The 22,155-nt window shown below is 42.8% G+C and overlaps 1 protein-coding gene across 1 annotated transcript in view; it reads right to left on the bottom strand.

Moving 5' to 3' along the window:
• CDH1 (cadherin 1) overlaps nucleotides 1-22,155 on the bottom strand; it is an 83,693-nt gene that overhangs the window by 3,193 nt on the left and 58,345 nt on the right. Inside the window, exons 4-15 of the mRNA XM_077755657.1 lie at nucleotides 20,443-20,586; nucleotides 20,161-20,316; nucleotides 19,274-19,418; nucleotides 17,766-17,941; nucleotides 17,377-17,505; nucleotides 15,147-15,329; nucleotides 13,666-13,910; nucleotides 8,728-8,873; nucleotides 5,846-6,070; nucleotides 5,301-5,531; nucleotides 2,071-2,201; nucleotides 572-715 (exon numbers count right to left, since the gene is read on the bottom strand). Coding sequence (XP_077611783.1) covers nucleotides 572-715; nucleotides 2,071-2,201; nucleotides 5,301-5,531; nucleotides 5,846-6,070; nucleotides 8,728-8,873; nucleotides 13,666-13,910; nucleotides 15,147-15,329; nucleotides 17,377-17,505; nucleotides 17,766-17,941; nucleotides 19,274-19,418; nucleotides 20,161-20,316; nucleotides 20,443-20,586 — 2,055 coding nt within the window. The remainder of the gene's footprint in view (nucleotides 1-571; nucleotides 716-2,070; nucleotides 2,202-5,300; nucleotides 5,532-5,845; nucleotides 6,071-8,727; nucleotides 8,874-13,665; nucleotides 13,911-15,146; nucleotides 15,330-17,376; nucleotides 17,506-17,765; nucleotides 17,942-19,273; nucleotides 19,419-20,160; nucleotides 20,317-20,442; nucleotides 20,587-22,155) is intronic.

Genomic DNA, 22,155 nt, shown 5'->3' with positions numbered 1-22,155 from the left:
CCTCTACCCTGCCCTTCCTACTTCTTCTTGACTGGAATTGAGACCTAAGGCCTGGAACTGTGGCAGCCATCTTGTGATCATGAGGTAACAAGCACAAAAATAAGGATTTATGAGGTTAATCTACTCCTATCTGTTTAAGCTCCTGGAATTTAAAGCTGAATGCATTTCTGACATATGCAAAGGGATGTGATTTTTCTGGCCTTTAGGTAGACTTATGATACACATTTAATATCACATCCCAACCAGGAGTGGGATGCAAGGGCAAAAAGACCCATGAGTGAAATCAAATGGATCTACTTTGAATTCCTTTAGTTTCATTTCTACTTTTACTAAATCCTTTCAACTCATTCTTGGTTTTGCCATATGGACTTCGCAACTTTGCTAGGAACAATTTGAAGTGCTCTAAGTTCTGAAATTCAGATGAGACATAAATAAAAAATAGCATTCAGGGATCAGACAAGGGGAAAACATAGTAAAGCAAAGAATCTAAAGACTTTTTCTTCACTTTCAACACCACTGCTCCTGAGTTTAGAGATGAATGACACCTTGGCTTTTGATTTTGCTAACTTACTTCATCAATGAAGTTTCCGATTTCATCAGGATTGGCAGGGCGGGGCCGGTACTGGGGCATGCTCAGGAGGGTTGGTGCCACATCGTTGCGAGTCACTTCCGGCCGAGCATCCAGGCCCCTGTGCAACTGGCTCAAGTCAAAGTCCTTTGGAGAAAGAGGTAAAAATAGACCAAAGGGTTAAAAAAAAAAAAAAAGTCACAAATAAGGGGCTATATTTGGATTACAGATTTTGGTATCAGATAATGCCCTGTCAACTGCATAATAGTTAAAAGCATGTGCCAATGTAAACTAAGATGACATTTTTCAACCTAAGAGTTTTCAAAATAGCACTAGAAGGAAATACAGCATCAAATGATCATGAATCGCACCTGGGGTAAGGATGTAGGCTCTTCTACCTATTAACTAAATCCCAGCTGAGCTGCAGATTCCTGTGAGCCTCTCTGCCAGATACTCAATCTGTGTCCTTCACAAATTCACACGTTGAAACCTAGTGCTCAAAGTGGTGGTATTGGAATGGAGACTTTTGGGAGGTGATCAGATCAGGAGGGTAGATGGAGCCCTCCTTGGGTATAGGACTGGTGCCCTGATGAATGACACCCTAGAGCTCCCCTTCTGCCATGTGAGTAAATTATGGCTGATTATGAATGAGGAAGCAAGCCACCACCAAACACCAAATCTGCCGGTGCCTTGATCTTAGATATCCCAGCCTCCAGAACTCTAAGAAATGAATTTCTGTGATTTTTAAGTAATCTGTCTGTGGTATCTTGTTAGAGCAGTCCACACAGACTACGACAGTAGCTGAGATAAGCAATTGTCCCACAAACGCCTGAAGGACATTTCTCTATACCCCCTGATATGTTGTGCAAAACAGGCATTGGAATTCTAATCAATGGCTATTCTTTCAGACCATGTTGCTCTGCAGATGTGCTCATGCATGGCAGGAGTCAAAAGCAGAACCCTGAGATGAGGTCCAAGGTTCCCTTTCTAGATAGAATACACTTTCAAAAATTCCCCAGAAAGGTGCCCAGCTGACTCAGTCAGTAGAGCATGTGACTTGGGGCCATGAGTTTGAGCTTCACACTGGGCACAGAGGTTACTTTAAACAAAGAAACAAAAGCTCCAGGGCAAGGTAAGATCATCTCTATAATCAGGGAAAATAAAGAAAGCCTAAAGATTTAACATCTAGAAAAATTAAAGTTTAGCATACCTATAAACTCAAGGGACAAAATATCACAAAAGATTAATTGCTTTACATCAAAATAATTTGAAGTTCATGTCCTGAGAAGAGCCAGGAGGAGAACAGGCTTGAGTCAGACTACATGGTTTGACTGCTTCCTACCTGAATGACTTTGGGCAAGTTACTTAACTGTCCTTTGCCTCTGTCCACGCATCTGGGTGCTGAACAGAACAAGGCTATCTTAAATGTCTACCTTCTAATCATTACTTTTTCCAAATAGAGATTGCCACATAGGTTTTTAACCATAGTTTTAAAAAGGTACCTGATCCTCTTCTCCACCTCCTTCTTCATCATAGTAATAAACATTGTCCCTGGTGTCATCTTCTGGGGGTAGTAAGGGCTCTTTGACCACCCCTCTCCTCCGAACAAACAGCAAAAGCAGCAGAATCAGGACTAGTGTGGGGAAGAGAGAACAAGGAGAGAAGCACAGGTCAGGAATGCCATAAAAAACAGCTATCACAAGGCACCACTGCCCTGCCTATCAGACATATGTCTGTCAGACAACCCACATACTGATACATACCTGAAGTTAATATATGCAGTATAACATAGCGGACAATCACATGGGAATTCAAGTGTGGTCTTTAATTGGATTTTTTTTTTAAAAATTTTTTATTGTTTATTTAACTTTGGGAGAGAGAGAGAGAGAGACACATGGACAGAGCACGAGTGAGCAAGGGGCAGAGAGAGAGAGAGAGAGGGAGACACAGAATCCGAAGCACACCCCAGGCTCTGAGTTTGTTAGCACAGAGCCTGGTTGTGGGGTTTGAACTCACAAACTGTGAGATCATAAACTGAGCTGAAGTCAGACGCTTAACTGATTGAGCCAACCGGGCTCCCCTAACTGGACTTATTAAACCAATCAGTCATTTCCCAGAATCTATAATACTCCAGGCAGATGAAATGGTAGGAGCAAAGGCCCTGAGGTAGAAGTATGATTGGCATGACAGGTGAAGTCAGCATGGCCATAGCAGGGTGAGTGAGGGGGGAAAGAAGCAAACAGAGAAGGGGCAGGGATATGTCAACTACTGGAAGGACTTTGGCTTTGATTCTGAGTTGGAACCATTAAAGGTTTGTGAACAGTGTGATTGACAGATACATATTATTTTTAATCAGTTCTGAGGAATGGGACACAGACCATATAATTGCCTGGTATAGTCCCTTAAGATAAAAATCATGTGGACAAGCTCTAAAATCTGTTTAATTTCCAAAGTTTTCATCTGATGATGGGATATTTCTAGGGTATATATGATTAACAATTGTTAAAAACTTCTAAACTATTTACTGTGAATGAAAAAATTATGATTCAATGTGTTTTCTTTATAGATGCTTGTGCCCAACTATCTCTAAAGGACACCCTACTGGGGAAAGGGGGGGGACGACACCCTACTGAAGCAGTATTGGATTGAGACAGGAGGTTGCATAGACTTGGAGAAAAGATTTCTTAGAAATACCCAAACTCCCTATTGTTTCTGATAGCAAATTTCCATCACCTTATTCAGAGAAGCAAACTTCCTTGACCACAATCCATAAGCAGGAACAGTGAACACTTATAAGGTCAGCCTAGAACTGTCTTAGCACTGAGGATACGGCCCTGAAGGCCGTATGAGATGCCACCAGTCACCATCCACGTGGAGCTTACAGCAAGTAGAATCAAGAAGCAGGTTATCATTTCCAAGATGTTACTTATGAAATGTTACTTAAATGTTATACTTAAAGGAAAGTAACTACAATATGTCATATTGTTACCGCTTGAGGAAGTACCACCCCATACACTACCAAAACCTCAGTAGCCCCAGCAGATCCCCATAAAGCCAGGCACAAAGCAAGCAATCACATATTGAGGGATTACATGAGCATCCACATCTCCTGGCATCTTCGGAGAACCATCTTTAGAAGTCTAAGTTCTACGCTTGCCCACAAGGCACAAGAAGCTGCAAGTGTGAATCCTGGCATTGCTTCGCTTTAAAGGTTGTTCCACATTTGAGCATTCTGCCATGTTGTCCTTGGCCTCTGTGTCTAATAAAATATACCCCAAACAAATTGAGGTAAGGCTATTACTAAAAAGTCAGTATTGTAAGTGTGAACTACAATCCTTAACGTTTACCTCAGAATGAAAGTACTAGTTAGTAACTGCTGTCCCCAGAACAGACTGGCCCCTTCTTTTTTTTTTTTAATAAAAAAATTTTTTTTAATCATTTATTCAGTTTTGAGAGACAGAGAATGAGTGGGGAAGGGGCAGAGAGAGAGGGAAACACAGAATCTGAAATAGGCTCTGAGCCGTCAGCACAGAGCCCGATGTGGGGCTCGAACCCACAAACCGTGAGATCATGACCTGAGCTGAAGTCGGATGCTTAACAGAATGAGCCACCCAGGTGCCCCCAGACTGGCCCCTTCAAACGTAACTGGAGTAGGAAGGAGGCGGGCAGGCAGGACTTGTACTGTCAGGCTGGGCTGATGACACAGGAAGGCAGTGGCAATAAAGCCATGTGAATTCTGAGGAACACAAGTCTGGAAAGCTCACTGAATTCTAAACAACACTCTCCTTCCCTCTCGGCTTTGAGACGACACAAGCAGCAAAGGGCAGGAGCAAATGAATCTGTTGAAGCAGCAAGGGACAGGGCTAAGAACACCTGTGCTGAGTCCAAGTTGAAACCCCAGAATTGACCCCACTGCTCCCTCTAAGAACTTTCTTCTACTCCAGCCACATCGGTCTCCTCCCTGCCTTCCTTTCCTCTTCTTGCCTTCACTAGTGTGAGAACCCGCACGAATGCACCTCTGTCCATCTGGATGCCACCAGTCCCCGTCCCAACCATCCTACATCTCCAACCAAACCTTCCTTGAGGCTAAATTAACAGCCCCCTCTTCTGACTGCAAAGGCATTCATGACCTGGACTGCCCTTTCCAGCACCTAATTATACACTGTCTTTTCCCCACTCTGTCCTTATAGTCATTGATACTCGCTATTCACCCTACACTCCACTCCCACTCTCTGCCAAGTGTTAAATGGACGCATGGCCATCCAGTTAGGGTGGGACATTCTAGGTGTGGCTGTGTTGCAGCCACTGGAATGGGAGTGAAGGTGCACTTTCCACATACGTGCCCCCCCACTTCCTCTCTCATCCCTTCTCCAGGATGGAAGGTGGAGGTGGAGGCGGTGAGCTGGTAGCTCTGACCATGCTGCTGAGGACGGTACCCTCAAGTCTTGCTGCTCCGGGTTGGTCTAAGGATTGGCAACATGTGCCCCACATGGGAGCCGGTGACAAAGTTGGAATGTGAAGTCCCACCTCAGATCAGAATTCTCATGCAGGCGATTTGTATGCACTGCTCTGAAGGATTCAAAGAACAAAATAGAAGGAGTGGGCTCCTGCTGATTTAATGGAACAGGGCTCCCTTCCAGTCTTGGCTAACTCAACTTTGAAATGTTCAGTAACAGATAAACGTCACCCATTTTAGAAGCCAAGGGCTGAAACGCTTGCCAGACATACTTACTGAGTAAAGCGAGGATTCCTCCGAGAATGCCCAGAATGGCAGGAACTTGCAAGCCTGCTTCAGAATAAGGCATGGTTCTCTTGCAGCTGTTGACGGCCCCTTCGCAGTCGCAAATGTACACATCGAGGGTGGTCACCTGATCCTTGTTCTGGTTGTCCATGAGTTTGAGGTTTATCTTGTAGTCGCCCAACTCTAAGGTTTTCTTTGGCTTCAAAATTAGAGATTCACGGGCTGGAGGAAGCAACAAAATAAATGACGGGACCAGAGGAGGAAAAACAAACAAACAAACAACCCAACAACTTCATTCTAGAATTATTAGGGTAATGGAGCTGCTTGGGCAGCAGATCACTGTGCAGTATATTGGATAGTCAGGTAACAGGAAAGGAAAGGGATCTTTGGTGAAATGCCTCAAATGTAAAAGGGGCAAATAAACAAGCATCAAACAAAAGAGGTGACATCTGGAAGCTGAGAAGGGACTGTCAGAAGGGGGTGGGAGGCAGGAGCAGGGAAAAGCATGGGGGTCAGAGTAAGACTCCAGTTCCTACCTTCGTCACCGTATTCAATGGTCCAGTTGACACTTGCCCCATGTGTTAGTTCTGCTGTGAAGGGAGATGTGTTGGGGGGAAGATCTGGATCGGTGATTTTGATGGTATGAGGTTGTGGGTTCTTCTGGCAGAAGTCCATACTTCGAGGTTCTGGTACGGGGCCATTGTCATTCACATCAGAGAGGATCAGGAGAAGGGTACCGGTTCCAGTAGCAAGTGGAGAACCTAAGAGGAAATATATGGGAAATACCACAGCTCAGGAATGTTCTTGAAGCTCTACTGCCTCAAATCAGACCTAATCCCAATCCTGGCTTGGCTCTTCAGGGATCCATCACCTGGCTCCACCCTCCCCATCCCAGAGCACCATCACTTCTGGTCAGGCAGCTCTCTGGCACGCTACTCCCTCCTCTGACAATTATTCAAGCTATTCCTCACACCAAGGACAGACTCCCCGCTTGTTTGCATGTACATTTATGCATCCATTAAACTTGAGCCACTCCAGGAATTCCTCTTTGCCTCTCTACCAGTTCTCCCTGTCTGGAACTTCTATGGCTTTAACATTATTATCAAAGGGTTAAACTTTTTAAATTGCCACAAGTTGCAAATTGATTTTCAAAATAGATTTGGGGAAAGAAGACATGGACACTTCTGTGTGCATTTCTTTTACATTCTGACATATGTATTCTACTGTTATAGGCTAGCATCTAGCATAAAATGGTAGAGAGAGTATACACTCAAGCATCATTATTAATATTAGTTTTTTTTTTTTTAAAGTAGGTTCCATGCCCACCATGGAGCCCAATGTGGGGCTCCACTCACAACCTTGAGCTGAGATCAAGAGTTGGACACTTGACCAAGTGAGCCACTCAGGCATCCCAATATCAATTTATTTTAGAAAAAAAAAAAAACCCACACAGGACTATCATCTCAAACCTATAAATAGTATGTGTGGGTGGCAAGAACATGATGACTATTTTTTCTCTTTACCCTTAAAAAACTGTGGTTAAAAAACCCCACAAAGATAAAATTTACCATTTTAAAGTTCATTTTACATTTTAGGCTCAACAGTGTACATATATTCACATTGTTGTGAAACTGATCTCCAGAATAGTGTCATCTTGCAAGACTGAAACTCTGTAGCCACTAAACACTCCCTGCTTTCCTTCTTTTCCCAGCCCTGGATACTACCATTCTACTTTGTTTCTGTGAATTTGACCACTTTCATACCTTAAGTGAAACCATACAGCATTTATCTTTTTGTGACATGGCTTTTACTTAGCATAATGCCCCCAAGACTGATCCATCTTTGACTATCCCATTGTATACATATACCATATTTTATTTATGCATTTATCCATGGATGAATCTTTTTACCATATGTGAGAAGAAAAAAAAAACAGTTTTAGTGTTTAAATTTTTTTCTTTTTTTTTCTTTTTTTTTTCTTTTTAAATGTTTTATTTATTTCTAGGAGAGAGAGAGACAGCGTGAGCAGGGGAGGGTCAGAGAGAGAGGGAGTCACAGACTGAAACAGGCTCCAGGCTCTGAGCTGGCAGTCAGCACAGAGCCCGACACGGGGCTCGAACCCACGAACCGCGAGATCATGACCTGAGCAAAAGTCGGACGCTTAACCGACTAAGCCACCCAGGCGCCCCGTTTAAAATTTTTTTCTAATTAGGGGTGCCTGGGTGGCTCAGGTCATGATCTCACAGTTCATGGGTTTGAGCCCCACATCAGGCTCTGTGCTGACGGTTCAGAGCCTGGAGCCTGCTTCAGATTCTCTATCTCCCGCTCTCTCTTTCTCTATCAAAAATAAATAAACATTACAAAAAATTTTTAGAAAACAAAACAAACAAACAAGCAAAAGGGTGTTCTACAAATGGGGCCCAAGCGAGGCCTAACTTGCCTTGCTCACCAACTCCCCCAAATTGTAGCTCCAGGAACAGGCTTTAAATTCTAACAGGCTTATCTTTCTCCACCACATTCACAATGTGATGGAGGCTGTATCATTCAGCAGCCATCCATCCAGCTCCATTGTGGCCTTACCCGCCTTGCTTCGTTTTCTAGATTGTCAACTACTTCAGAAAGCTGGTGAGTTAGTGAGGGAAAGAAACTCAATCCCAATCCCAGGGAGTAAGCAGGTTCTAACAGTAACTTGGTTTCTAAATATCTAGCCAAGGGAAATACTTGCACACAGAGGCAAGTACAAGGATGTTTACATATGAAACTCTTGGAAATCATGAAGAAGTGGAAACCATCCCAGTGTTCTTTAACGTGTGAATAATTACATTATGTTATACCCAGGTAACAATTTATTTGTTATTTTTTTTAGTTTATTTATTGTTTGAGAGAGAGAGAGAGAAGGAGAGAATTTTTGTAATAAAACCGGGCTATAATCTAGATAGTGGCTTTATAATAAACTACAATCCATATGCATAAACATGAATTCAAATACACATTTCACTAACAATGATGATGATAAAAATGATGATAGTCCTTATAGACACTTTTCTAGGCATGTTTACATAAATGAACTCATTAAAAATCTAGATGGGGTATTATCATTTTGTCAGATAGAGGAACTGACGGACATAGAAATTAGCTTGTAAGTCCAAAGTCACACAGGTATTAAGCTTTAGTCCTAGGATTTTGACCCAGGCAGTCTGGCTCCTGTGGGGATGGAGTGGGTTCAGGTCTAAGAAAGGAATGACGAAAAGTACTTCTACTTCACCTAAATTATTTGCACTGTTGAAAACCCTATGTTTTTGTTTAAGGCTAAAAGAGAAAGAAAGAACTCTTGCCTCTAAAAGAAAGGTAGGGCGCAAGGAAGCAAACGAGCTGGGGTGGTGAGGCGGCAAAGGCCAAACGCTAAGGACATCCTTACCATTGTCAGTGGCTATAATGAGGGCCGTGTATGTGCTGTTCTTCACATGCTCAGAGTCCTCTCTGTCCAGCTCAGCCCGAGTGAAAATGGCACCAGTTTCTGGATTAATCTCCAGCCAATTGGCAGCATCCCTCCAAATCCGATACCTGAAAAGGCACAAACCTGGCTTTGAATACAAGAGCCAATAGCATGTAGCTAACGAAGGCTAAGGTTCCTCTTTGTTGACCGTTCATGTCTACGGGAAAGTGTGACCACCCACGTTCCCTTCACCTGGATTCACCCATTGTTGAACCATTTGAGAAGTTGCAAACATCACGTTCTTTTACTCATAACTGCTTCGGCATGTTATCCCCTCAGAACAGAGGCATTCTCAAATCACAATTTGATTTTCAATTTGAGGAAAGTAACAGTTAATATATGGCACACATTTAAATTGTGGATATCCCCAAAACTGTCCTAAAGAACATCTCTGCCCTGATTCAGGATCCATCTATGCATGACATTTAGATTTCAGATTTCCTTAATGTGGAAGCATTCCTTAGCTTTTCTTTTCTTTCTCAACACTGCTAGTTTTGAAACAATTTTGAAGTTGTTTTGTACAAAGCTCCAATCTGGGCTCGTATGATTACTCTGTTTTAAGCAGACTCAAATTATGTGAGGGAAAGGGAGATAAGAGCACTGGATAGGTGATGAGTGTCCTTCTCAGGAGGACATTAGGAGGCACATGATATCTGTTCTTTTCTTGGTTGTATTAACTTTAATCACTTGGGTGAGGGACAGGCCACCAGTTTTCTTCACATTAAATGTACTTTCTCCCCTTGGGAATTAAAAATGGTCTGAGGGGAGAAAATGTGACAATATCCTGTGCACCAACTAACTTTCACCCAATAGATTTAGTATCTATGGATAACTCTTGCCTTAAGCAAGGAGTACTATGATCCTTAAGGTTTTTTAAACTTTATTTATTTTGAGAGGGAGAAACAGACTATACAAGGGAAGGGCAGAGAGAAAGGGAGAGAAAGAATCCGAATCAGGCTCTGGGCTCGATCCCACAAACTGTGACATCATGACCTGAGCTGAAATCAAGAGTCAGACACTTGGGCACCTGGGTGGCTTAGTCGGTTGGGCGTCCGAATTTCGCTTATGTCATGATCTAGCGGTTCGTGGGTTCGAGCCCCGCGTCGGGCTCTGTGCTGACTGCCAGCTCAGAGCCTGGAGCCTGTTTCAGTCTGTGACTCCCTCTCTCTCTGACCCTCCCCTGCTCACGCTGTCTCTCTCTCTCTCTCTCTCTCCCCTAGAAATAAATAAAACATTAAAAAAAATAAAAGAGTCAGACACTTAACTGACTGAGCCACACAGGTACCCCTCTGTATGTATTTTTAGAAGCAGAGTCTTGCAGGCCAGCTCCCCAAAGGGTACAGTACTCAAATGGTGGCAATATGCCACTCCATACCCCCACCATGAACATTTGGAAATTGAGATTGACACAGTGACTGGGGGATGGGCTGTACTATTGGCCTTTCATGGCAGGTGCCAGAGAAGTTCAAGTTCCTTCTGGTCTTACAAAGGGAAAGAAAAGTTTTTTGTTTTTTGTTTTTTTAATATTTTTATTTATTTCTAGGAGAGAGAGAGAGAGACAGTGTGAGCAGGGGAGGGCCAGAGAGAGAGGGAGACACAGACTCTGAAATAGGCTCCAGGCTCTGAGCTGGCAGTCAGCACAGAGCCCCTACAAGGGGCTCAAACCCACGAACCGCGAGATCATGACCTAAGTGAAAGTCGGACGCTTAACCGACTAAGCCACCCAGGCGCCCCACAAAGGGAAAGAAAAGTTTTATTCAAAACGCAAGAAAGATCCGTTAAGCTGTACCTACTTGGGAGTACTAGAAACAGTCAATCAGAGAAAACAAAGGCATGAAAAACAGACATATACTGCCCAGCTATCTGCTGGGGTCATGGCAAGGCTCAGAAAAGGAAGCAAAGAAACCTAAGAAGGAAATGGCCCTGGATACCTATGGGCATATCCCCACTTCCTTAGAAGTCCAAAGCCTTGAATTCCAGCAGTAAGGGCTTTACACATGCTACAAAGACATTGTCCCCATACTTGCCCAAAGAATAGCTTTAAACGACTCATTACACAACTGCAAGCTAAGATGTCAACCTGGCCTGGAAACCATACAATCCAAGACTTCATCACTCAACAAAAACCGTACAAGAAGTCTCTGGTTTTCCACTATAGCTCTCAAACTTGATTAAAAATACTTCTTGGGGCACCTGGGTGGCTCAGTCAGTTAAGCATCCGACTTTAGCTCAGGTCACGATCTCACAGTTCGTGGGTTTGAGCCCCATGTCAGGCTCTGTGCTGACAGCTCAGAGCCTGGAGCCTGCTTCAGATTCTGTGTCTCTCTCTCTGACCCTCCCCTGCTCACGCTGTCTCTCTCTCTCAGAAATAAATTAAAAAAACATTAAAAAATTAAAAAAATATATAACTTGCTAGCCCTTATAGTTTGTATCACCTAGAAGAATCTTTGGATTATGAGCAGTACATTGGATACATGTACAAATTCAAAGTATTTTAAGATATTATTTTTAAGTTATCTCTACACCCCACTTGGGGGCTTAAACTAGTGACCCGAGATCAAGAGTAACATATTCTACTGAAAGAGCCAACCAGGAGCCCCTAAATTAAAGTATTTTAAAGCAAATTTCAAATGTGAAAAGATTTCTCCTGTAAATATCTTAGCACATATCTTATATAGATAAGTGATTTTTAAATTTTTAATTTAATGTTTTCTTTTAGAGAGAGGGGCAGAAAGAGATGGGGACAGTGGATCCAAAGTAGGCTCTGTGCTGACAGCAGAGAGATCCGATGCAGCAGGACTCTAACTCACAAACCATGAACTGAACTGAACTGAGGTCAGCCGCTTAACCAACTGAGCCACCCAGATGCCCCATATAAGTAAGGGAATTAAAAAAAAAAAACATAATCATAATGTCACTAATACATCTAACAAAAACAGTAATAATTACTTAATGTCATCTAACGCCAAGTCCATGTTCAAATGTCTCTAACTGACTCAAAGTTATCTTTTATATTTGGATTGTTGAATGTATCCTCATGTGTAGTCTCTGTAGTACAATTGGTCCATTTGCCTCTTCATACTCTTGATCTACAGCAGCCCCTCCCTTTCATCACTTATTCCAGTGTCATTTGTCATACAGTTCCCGCATTCTGCATTTGGCAGACTGCTTCCTTGTAGCATTTGTTTCTTCATTCTCTGCATTTATGCAAAATCAGATTCTAATGCCTGACTGGGTTCTGCCTCAACTTTTTTTTCCCAAAAAAATATTTCCTNCTTTTTTTTTTTTTTTTTTTTTAAGTAAATGTTAAATACAATCAGAAGGTTTGGGTGTTATCAGTCTGGTTCCTCCATTTAAAAATTCCCCTCACTCTTGACCTAATGACTCAGTGCTAGCAGCCTTTAAGATTTCTACCTGCACCCTTTATATAGCTCCTCCTATACAGGGTACTTGTGTGGTCTTGTGGTATTCAGGAACTCTTTAACTCAGGACAGAATCAGCACTTCCCAAAATAACCCTAGAGGCTGAAGTCACACTTAAACTGTTTGAACTTCAACTTGAACCAGTTAAAAGCACTAACGCTAAAACACAAACAACCCCCAGAACAAGAACATGCTCAATTACTATGCAAGATGCTACTCTGGATTTGTATAAAGCTTTTTATTTTTATTTTATTTTATTTTATTTTATTTATTTTATTTATTTTATTTTTCTAAGAGAGAGAGAGACAGCATGAACAGGGGAGGATCGGAGAGAGAGGGAGATACAGAATCTGAAACAGGCTCCAGGCTCCAAGCTAGCTATCAGCACAGAGCCCGATGCGGGGCTCGAACCCATGAACTGTGAGATCATGACCTGAGCCAAAGTTGGACACTTAACTGACTGAGCCACTCAGGTGCCCCTGGATTTGTATAATGCTTTTTGTAAATAGTTAACAGCGTGGGACTCCTGGCTGGCTCAACTGAAAGACCATTGTTGACTCTTGATCTTGGGAGTCATGAGTTAGAGATTGAGAGTAGAGATTACTTAAATAAAAAATAAACTTGGAAAAAAGATAGTTCAGAGTGTTCTGAGAGTTTCCCCTAAAGTAGATAGGTAGGAACCTATCTCTCTGAGAAGAGAAAGTGAGCACATTGGCGGAGGCCTGTTACTCCTTGGAAATCATGGTATTACTAAAAAGATACACGTGTCCTGTTTGGATTTGTGCTCTCACAGTTTTTTACTAGTCAAATACAGTCCTCAAAAGATTAAAAACATTCTTTATCATACATGGTCATGGGGTGTTGTTGTTGGTTTGCACGTGTGATTTTAACATCTGTGGGTGTGATTTAGAATACAGGGGTGGCTTCAAGTTTAAAAGGAGAAGAAACAGATACTTCTAACACAACACCATGTATGTAAATTAAAACCACATTCCTAGTACACTGCATGAACTCGAAGACAGGAAGCAACAGCAAATCAGGAATGGTTGGCTATGGAGAAAATGAAGAAGTGTGGGGAATGGAAATAAAATGGAATTTTAAAAAAGGGGTCTTGTTGGGGCGCCTGGGTGGCTTAGTCGGTTAAGCGTCCGACTTTCGCTTGGGTCATGATCTCGCGGTTCGTGGGTTCGAGCCCCGCGTCGGGCTCTGTGCTGACTGCCAGCTCAGAGCCTGGAGCCTGTTTCAGTCTGTGACTCCCTCTCTCTCTGACCCTCCCCTGCTCACGCTGTCTCTCTCTCTCTCTCCTAGAAATAAATAAAACATTAAAAAAAAAAAGGGGTCTTGCACAGAAAGATGATGATAAAATGCTATGAGGAAAGTATTTTATACACACACATTCAGTTGTTGCAAGTCTGTTAAAAAAAATCCTCACACTTACGATATCCTCTGTTCCATAAACTTGTCTGGATCCTCCGCAGTGTAGGACGTGATTTCTAGGCCCACACCGAAGTCTTCAGGTATGTGCACTTCCTTTACAGGAGGCACAAAGATGGGGGCTTCATTCACATCCTCCACGTCCACGGTCACTGTGGCTGTGGAGGTGGAGAGAATGACCTCAAAGGGGGCCACATTCTCCACAGTCACGTACAGAATGTATTGTCGCTTGGCCTCAAAATCCAAGCCCTACAGAGTGAAAAAGAAAGGAGTTCAAAAATACATTTTATGTTAGTTAAAAAAAAATAAATAAAATTAAGTCCTTAACTATTGCTTTTGATTAGCAATATCCTAGCAGTTCTCAAATCTAGCTTAATTAGGAAGAATTAACTTGAGAACTTATGAAGAAAATGGAGGCTTGCACTCTCACCCAGGAAATAGCAGTCTCTGAGGGTGGGGTCCTGACATGGGTAGTTTTAAAAAGCTCCCACTGACTACCATGCAACTGTATGGTTTAACCATATGAAACCAAATTAAACAAACTTCGTGACACGTCAGACAGTAAACCCCAATGAACAAACAGTAGCACAAGTCATTCATTATTCAAAACCAGTAAGAATGTTCATATCCCATGTGACATGCCATCCATGTGACAGCAGATGGACAGAAGACCCTGCTTGTCCACTTCAATGACCTCAATTAAGTTTAGTGACAGCATGCAGTTCAGAATCAGTGAGCAACAAGGTCAAAGCCCAGCTGGGCCATATCCTAGCTGTGTGATCCAAGCAACTTAACTTCTGGATCTGTTTCCACATCTAAATATGTAGGAAAAGGAACTACTTCATGGAGTTGTTGGAAGGAATAAACTGGGAACTCTGATGAAGAACTTTGTGTATGGCAGGGACTTATTTTACTAGCTTCTTTATTTCGTTGGTAGCATAGAAAATGTTGACATCGGATGGCTAGGGGGAGGGAAGATTATGTAGTAAGTAACGCAGAAATGAATGGTCTGCTCACTTGCTCAAGAGGAAGTCAAAGCTTTAGGGCTGATTCAGGGATATGTTAACTCTGAGTAACCTCAACAAGGAAATCACTGAACTTCTTAAGTTTTTAGGTTTCCAAAACATCTTTCAAAAAGTCATTTGTCCCACTTCTAAAATAATTCAGCAAAATGGCAGAGAGACCAGTAAACCATTTTCCCTCTCATTTGAAATAATGGATATGGAGGGGAGGAGTAGGTAGATGTTTCAAGGAGCAAGTCTTTTAAAACAGATGGTATTTTCTTCCTCTTCAACCTCAAGGAGCTTCCTAAGTCTCACATGTGCCAGAACAGTTGCTGCAAACCCCAAATGGTCCAAAAGATCCTGGGAAAGCTTCCCACCCCCACCCTACCAATGCCATGCTACTTCTACTTTGGAGAAGACACCAGTGGACAGGGAGTTGCCAAGATGTCAGTTTCTGCATTTGGCCAGGTACTATACAAACCTTAGCTGTTTTCAAAATGCCATCATTGGTTACTGGGTCCGTGGTGACAACAAACTGGTCATCCTTATTGTTCAATATGGTGTACACGGCCTGCCACGCTGGGGTATTCGGGACATCAGTGTCAGTCACTTTGAGTACGGTGATTTCAACATTAGCTTCGTTCTCAGGCACCTGCCCATGGTACTACAGAGCAAAGGAGAAAACGGACTACTTATGACATCCTGAGACCCAATAGATGAGCCAGATCCCAGAGGGCTAAGGAAGTCCTTTCTGAGACCAAGAATCAAGAAGAGTCTTGGAGGAAGTGCCCACTCCATCAGTATAGCCTCTACTTCCTGTTAGTGGAGCAACCAATACTACTCAAGGAACATCATCCTTCATGACTACCTGAAGTAGCTTCTTAAGGACCTGGCTACCTGAGCCCCTCAGCACATTCTGACCCAGTTGATGACTATGATCTTAATCAAATTGAAGACACTGTGGCTTATCCACTACTCTCCTCTCCCTATCATTCCTATTGGTACCAATAATTTTCTTAAAACAAAAGTCAGGTCAGCCGAGTCCTCTGCTTAAAACCCTTGATGACATCCCCTTACACTCATATAAGAATATAAATTCTAATATTCTTACCTCAGTCTACAAGGTCCGGCAGGACCCAACCTCATTTGGTTTACTACACTGACTGCTTTTCTGTTCTTGCTATGTATCAAGCTTTTTATTGATTCAGGGCATATTGCATATGCTGCCCCCTCTACCTAGAGCACCCTTCCATTATCCCTTGTCCCACATTGGCCAACCTCCTTTCAAATCTTACAATAAATGTTACTCACAATGCCTAGGTTAGGGTGGTAGACACTGCTAATCGCCTAAATATCCATTCACCTCTTTTTCATGCAATATATTATTGGAGGCAGCAAAGTGCCCAGACAACATATTTTATTTCCAGTCATCCTTGAAGACTGCAGTTGCTATTAAGAAGTAAATGGAACTTGTAGTAAGAGTCTGCACAGAAATAAGAGGACTTCACTGAGCAGCAACACCTTTTGCTCCCCGTGTCCTCGCCTCCTTCCTGAACGAAGCACAGACATGGCTGGAGCTCTAGTAGCCATCTGGGGCCATAAAAGGACACTGAGGGTGGAAGTCATGCACCAAGGATGGTGGCAAAGTAAGACAAAAGAGGTTTCATGGACAGCGTAGATAATCTAGCTCTGGGATTTTTGTGACAAGTCAAGCTCTGTTATTAACCACTGAGCTGATTTCTAACGAATGCATTAAGACTTAAGGATCTAGGGTGCCTGTATGGCTCAGTCAGTTAAGCATCTGATTCCAGCTCAGGTCATCATCTCTTAGTTCTTGAGTTTGAGCCTCACATTGAGCTCTGTGCTACAGCTCAGAGCCAGGAGCCTGCTTTGGATTCTCTGTCTCACCCTCTCTCACTATGTCCCTCCTTGCTTGTACTCGATCTCTATCTCTCTCAAAAATAAACAAACATTAAAAAATTTTTTTTTAAGATTTAAGATTCTTTCATGTGGCTTTTTAGGATTTTGTCCTCAATTACATTTAATGTAATTGTACACAATAATTTGTACAGGTTGTTAAACATCTCTCTAGCTAGACTATTCAAGTCCAGTGAGAATAGAATCTTTGTCTATCTCATCTGTGGTGGTATCTCCAGTGCGTAACACAGTTCTTGCCTTATTTTTTTTTAATTTTTTAATGTTTTATTTATTTTTGAGAGAGAGATAGAGACAACATGAGCAGGGGAAGGTCAGAAACAGAAGGAGACACAGAATCTGAAACAGGCTCCAGGCTCTGAGCTGGCTGTCAGCACAGAGCCCGATGCAGGGCTCGAACCCACTGACCGTGAGATCATGACCTGAGCCAAAGTCGGATGCTTAACCGCCTGAGCCACCCAGGTGTCCCTACAGTTCCAGCGTTATAAACTTAGAAAATATTTGTTCAATGAAGAAACAAAACCTGANAACTCACAACCCTGAGATCAAGAGTCACATGCTCCACTGACTGAGCCAGTCAGGCATCTCAGGTGCCATTTGCAGTCTCACAAACCTGTGCCAGTAGGGTCCAGGTTGATGATGACAGGGACAAGTGCCACCCTAATCTGCTTGCTTCTTCAAGTTCAGTAGTCTGGGGCAAGATGCCAAAGGGTTCACCCATGAGCACTATGAAACAGAGGACCTTTCTTTGGAAAGGTCCTGGGCTGCAAAATTACCGTGGTCGGTTTGAAGATGGGAGGGTTATCGTTGATGTCAGTGACCGTGATCACGGCTGTTGCAGTTGTACTCAAGCCTTCGCCTTGCAGGTCAGCAGCCTGAACCACCAGTGTGTACGTGGGGACACTCTGCAGAGATCAAACACATTTGAGTCATGACCAAGAGCTATATCAGGTGCAGCCCAGGGCATCAAAACCACTTATTTTATCATTTGTTTGAATGCACCTGCTTTCTAGGTATAGAACCTCAAGATAGGTGTTTAGATGCAAAGTTCACACCATAAACATACTATGTGGCAACTGGCCTCAGCCGAGTTTTGTACGGTCCAAGTGATTTAGCTGATATATATTTGCCCTCAACCCCCTCTAGGATCCTTTTGACCCCTGACCTCCCGGTCCAGCCCGGTGGTGACCACACTGATGACTCCTGTTTCCCTGTTGATGGTGAACATTGCACTCTCAGGCAGCGGGGGCTCTTGGCTGAGGATGGTGTACGCAATGGCGGCATTGTAGGTATTCTCATCATCGTCTGCATCTGTGGCCGTGACCTGCATCACCGATGTTCCTGGAAGTGTCAAAGGAGAGGAAGATTCAGTCAAGCTGTACTTTGGATTTTATCAACATTGCTCAGCTCAATTCTGTCCAGAGTGTTCCGGGAGGAGCTAGGGATGGTTTCATGGTCTCCATTCTCTAATTTCCAAAATTCTTACCAACATGGTAGGGGAGGAAGAGAGTACTCCACCAAACGAGCAGTGTTCTTGGAACTCATCTTTTCCGAAAGATATATCGTATGGGGCTGGAGGTGAGGACTATGGGAAATAAGCAATCTTAAACTGAAACACCATGCCATGTCTCTCAAACAGAGTATATGAGGTGAAAAATAGGGAAAAATCCCACAAATTTCCAACTTGGCTTCTCAGTCACGGCCTCACCAGAGAGAATGGTCATTTGCGATCAATGCCTTCAAGGTAGAGGAGAATATTAATAGCACCTGTGACAGACAAAGGACTAGTACTTACAACATCAAAAAAAATTCTTTAGGGATCACTAGGAAAAGGAAAAAATAGTCGAAGGGGGAAGAAAAGACTGAAGAGACAAGTCATAAAGAAGAAACCCAAAGGGCCAGCAAACATAGAAAACGCTTATTAGCCCATTAATAAACCAGAGAAATGCAATTTAAAATTGCATGGAGATACCATCGCACTATCAACAGAGCTAAAAAGTCTAAAATTGCAGGATATGTATTGCTGGTGGGAGTGTAAATTGGTTCAACCACTGTGGAAAACAGTTTGTCACCAAGTAGTCACAATGAACAGGCACATCCCTCCAACTGAGCCACACACTATTATGGATATACACCTACGAAAAGTCCTGCATGTTTCCATCAGGAGATATGTGCAAAGGAATACTACAGGGCAATGAGCATGAATGACCTTGGACTATAGGCACTGACACAAAGAACTATATGTACATAAAGTTGAATGAGAGAAACATGCCAGAGAAGTGCATGCAGAGTGTGGTTCCATTTACATAAAGTTTGAAAACATGCAAAACAAACACGATATTATATGGAGATAAATATACACACGGTGAAATAGATAAATGAAAGCAAAGGAATGATTACCACAGAAGTCAGGGCAGTGGTTACCTTTACAGGGGAGAGAAAAGAATGTGGTCAGGAATGGCATGCATCTGTTTCTTATTCAGGGAAGGTTCTTAAACTGCTCCTATTTTATAATACACATTTCTGTAGAAAGGATGTTTTACACACATCGCTCGCACTTCTAAAGAAGTTCTAGCTCTATGACTGGCCTGATCCCCAACACCAGCCCCAAAACATTTAAGTCCAAAGAATCTAAATGTCTTTTTGGGAACTCCATGCCATTATTGGCCATACCTGGAAGAGCACCTTCCGGGACAGATCCTTCAAAGACCTGCTGGGTGAACTCAGGCTTGTTGTCATTCTGATCTGTCACCGTGATCACAATCTCCATCGGGTCTTCGATTGCTTCCCCATTTGAAGACACAGCGTGAGAGTAGAGCTGAAACAGCCAAGTTAGAGTTACATGGGCCCCAACTAGGGGGAAGAAATAGGAGGAGTCATGTGATTGGCCTCCACTCCCTCCCATTCTCTTAAGACCCAAGGAAGGACCCCCCCCCGCAGCAGAGAACTTTTCTTGGACATGTGTTGCTGCTTCAATGATGTCATAACAATGTTTGAGGTTATGATATGTAAGGATTCATGGTCTGGAGATCACACCTACCAGACAGGAGCTCCTATTTCCCACAGGAGGGCTGGGGAGTCAGGCCTAGGAGGCAACAGTGGAACCCTAAAGCGCTCTGATTTATTCCCAGAAGGGTAATGTTTGCTCTGACTGCTTCAGTCTAGTGTCTCTCCCAGATTTTTTTGCATTTGGCCTCAATGTATTACCCTGCAGCTCTCTAAGCTCACTCTGATACTGAGGCCTAAGAATGGCTTTTGCTCCCCAATATCATCACTGGCCTCTTTCTCTGGGCCAGGGATTTTTGGCCCTAAGAATAAGTTGCTATCTTGGATCTTCAGTCATGCCTAAGTACTCTCCTCTCTTTATTCCTAATAAGGAAAAAATTAACACCTCCAATGTTTCCTGGCTTTCTTGTCATCTCCCTTTATTAACAGTTATAGAGCTATCAGATAAAGCCTTACACATCCAGAGCATCTGATCTGGGGATCCAACACGGGTTGGCCAAAAAGTTTTGGGAGGATATGACCCCATCATTAACAAGCTTCTGAGAGATACTCACCATGTACTTGGCAATTTGCTCTCTATCCAGAGGCTCCGTCACCTTTAGCCATCCTGTTTCTCTTTCAATAACGAACACACCAACAGGAGGTGTGTCAGCCCCTTGGCCAGTGATGCTGTAGAAAACCTTGATTTCTTTGTCCCTATTAGATTTGATCTAAAGACCAAACAGAAAGAAACAGAATTATCAGGAAAGAACCTGACATTGGGGCTTTTCCCTTTTTCTTCTTGGTCCTTCTCTGTCTAATTGCTCCCAGAGAAATAAAGAACTTCTTCTCTCTACCTGAACCAGGTTTTTAGGAAACGGGCCTTTCTCATTTTCTGGGCAGCTGATAGGAGGGATAACCCAGTCTCTCTTCTGTCTTCTGAGACCATGCTGGGGGTTGGGAAATGTGAGCACTTCTGTCTGGGTTCCAGAGACAGTGTCCTAAAAGGAAAGAAGAAGAGCAAAATCAGGTAATTCAGGACAGATAATACAGGCCCAACAGTTCCACCTACCCAGCCAGCATTTCCAGCATTCTGAGGGCAGTTGATGGTTCACAACACAATGAACCTCTCTGCCATATAATCAAGATGGTGTTCTCTTTTGATCCTTCTAATGCCCAGAGTTCAAGTAATCATTATGCATACACAATTATACATCTGCAAGTTATTTCAAGCGTATGTATATTATACCTGTTGCTTTTAATGGAACATTACACTCTGATGATTTAATATCAGAGCTTATTCAACAACTGGATATTCAAGTGTTTCAATTTCCTTTTATGTTTTTCCTAGGAGTATAGGCCCCCAGAGGGGCGTTATCAGCCCAGATGAGGTAAGTTTTAGGAGTTGGTACTAAGAACTGCTTTGTGATCAATACAAATTCTTTAATCTCATTGTATTGTTTTACCTATTCAGTTTCCATTTGTTCTAACTGAAGCTGTTGGGATGGGAACCAAAAATACCCCTTGAGACTTGTATTGAACAGTTTTCATGTGTGGTAAAGATAACTTTATGCACACACAGGGAAATAAGATAGTTGATGATGGAAAGAAAGTTTCTTCCAAATTGTTTAAGTGCATTAAAGTGATTAGCAGTAATACCGTAAAGGTTCCAGAGGACAATTCCATCTCCCACTCCCCACATAATCACTAATCACTGTTTACCAAATGTGATTGAAGCACTATTTCCTGGCTTTTCAAATTTGTTTCAAAATGCACAAGATAGACATGAGACAAGAAATCCTTCCCAGTATTGCATTCCTGCATATTGGTTATGCACATACCCCTTAACTCTCTCCCTCCCTCCTTCTCTCTCTCTGCATCCTTGGATTAATATTCTCCAGAAGCAGTCCATCCTAAGCCAAGGGCAGGTTGTCTAGCTATACAGCCTCACTATGGCACTTCCTCCTCTTGGGCAGAATATTTTATTCTGTTCCACGGTTTCCTAAGGTCTAAAATGGGGATAATAATGGAAGGATTAAGTGAGATACTAATAAAATGCAGATAAAGCACTTAGAATACTGTGTGAAACATAGAAGGGCTCAACAAATGGTAGTAACAGGGGCGCCTGGGTGGCTTAGTCGGTTAAGCGTCCGACTTTCGCTTAGGTCATGATCTCGCAGTTCGTGGGTTTGAGCCCTGCATCGGGCTCTGTGCTGACTGCCAGCTCAGAGCCTGGAGCCTATTTCAGTCTGTGACTCCCTCTCTCTCTCTGACCCTCCCCTACTCACGCTGTCTCTCTCTCTCCTAGAAATAAATAAAACATTAAAAACAAAAACAAAAACAAATGGTAGTAACAATGGTTAGATGGGGTGGCAAACACTGAGTTACGGTTTTAATGAAATTGAGTTTGGGATTAGATGCAACACAAGAACAAAGGACTGCCCACAATGTATCCTAGGCCTAAAAATGACCATTTTGCACAGCCGTGGCGAGCATACAGCATTGGTGAATGAACAGATTCATTCGTCATCCTGAAGAGGAAGACAAAGAAAATGCCTTGCTGACATCAG

Source organism: Crocuta crocuta, unplaced genomic scaffold (genome assembly GCF_008692635.1).
Source record: "Crocuta crocuta isolate KB4526 unplaced genomic scaffold, BGI_CrCroc_1.0 scaffold152, whole genome shotgun sequence".
In the NCBI taxonomy this organism is placed as follows: Eukaryota; Metazoa; Chordata; class Mammalia; order Carnivora; family Hyaenidae; genus Crocuta; species Crocuta crocuta.
Note: the sequence above shows the minus strand (reverse complement) of the source record. Positions and strands in the feature narration are given on the sequence as shown.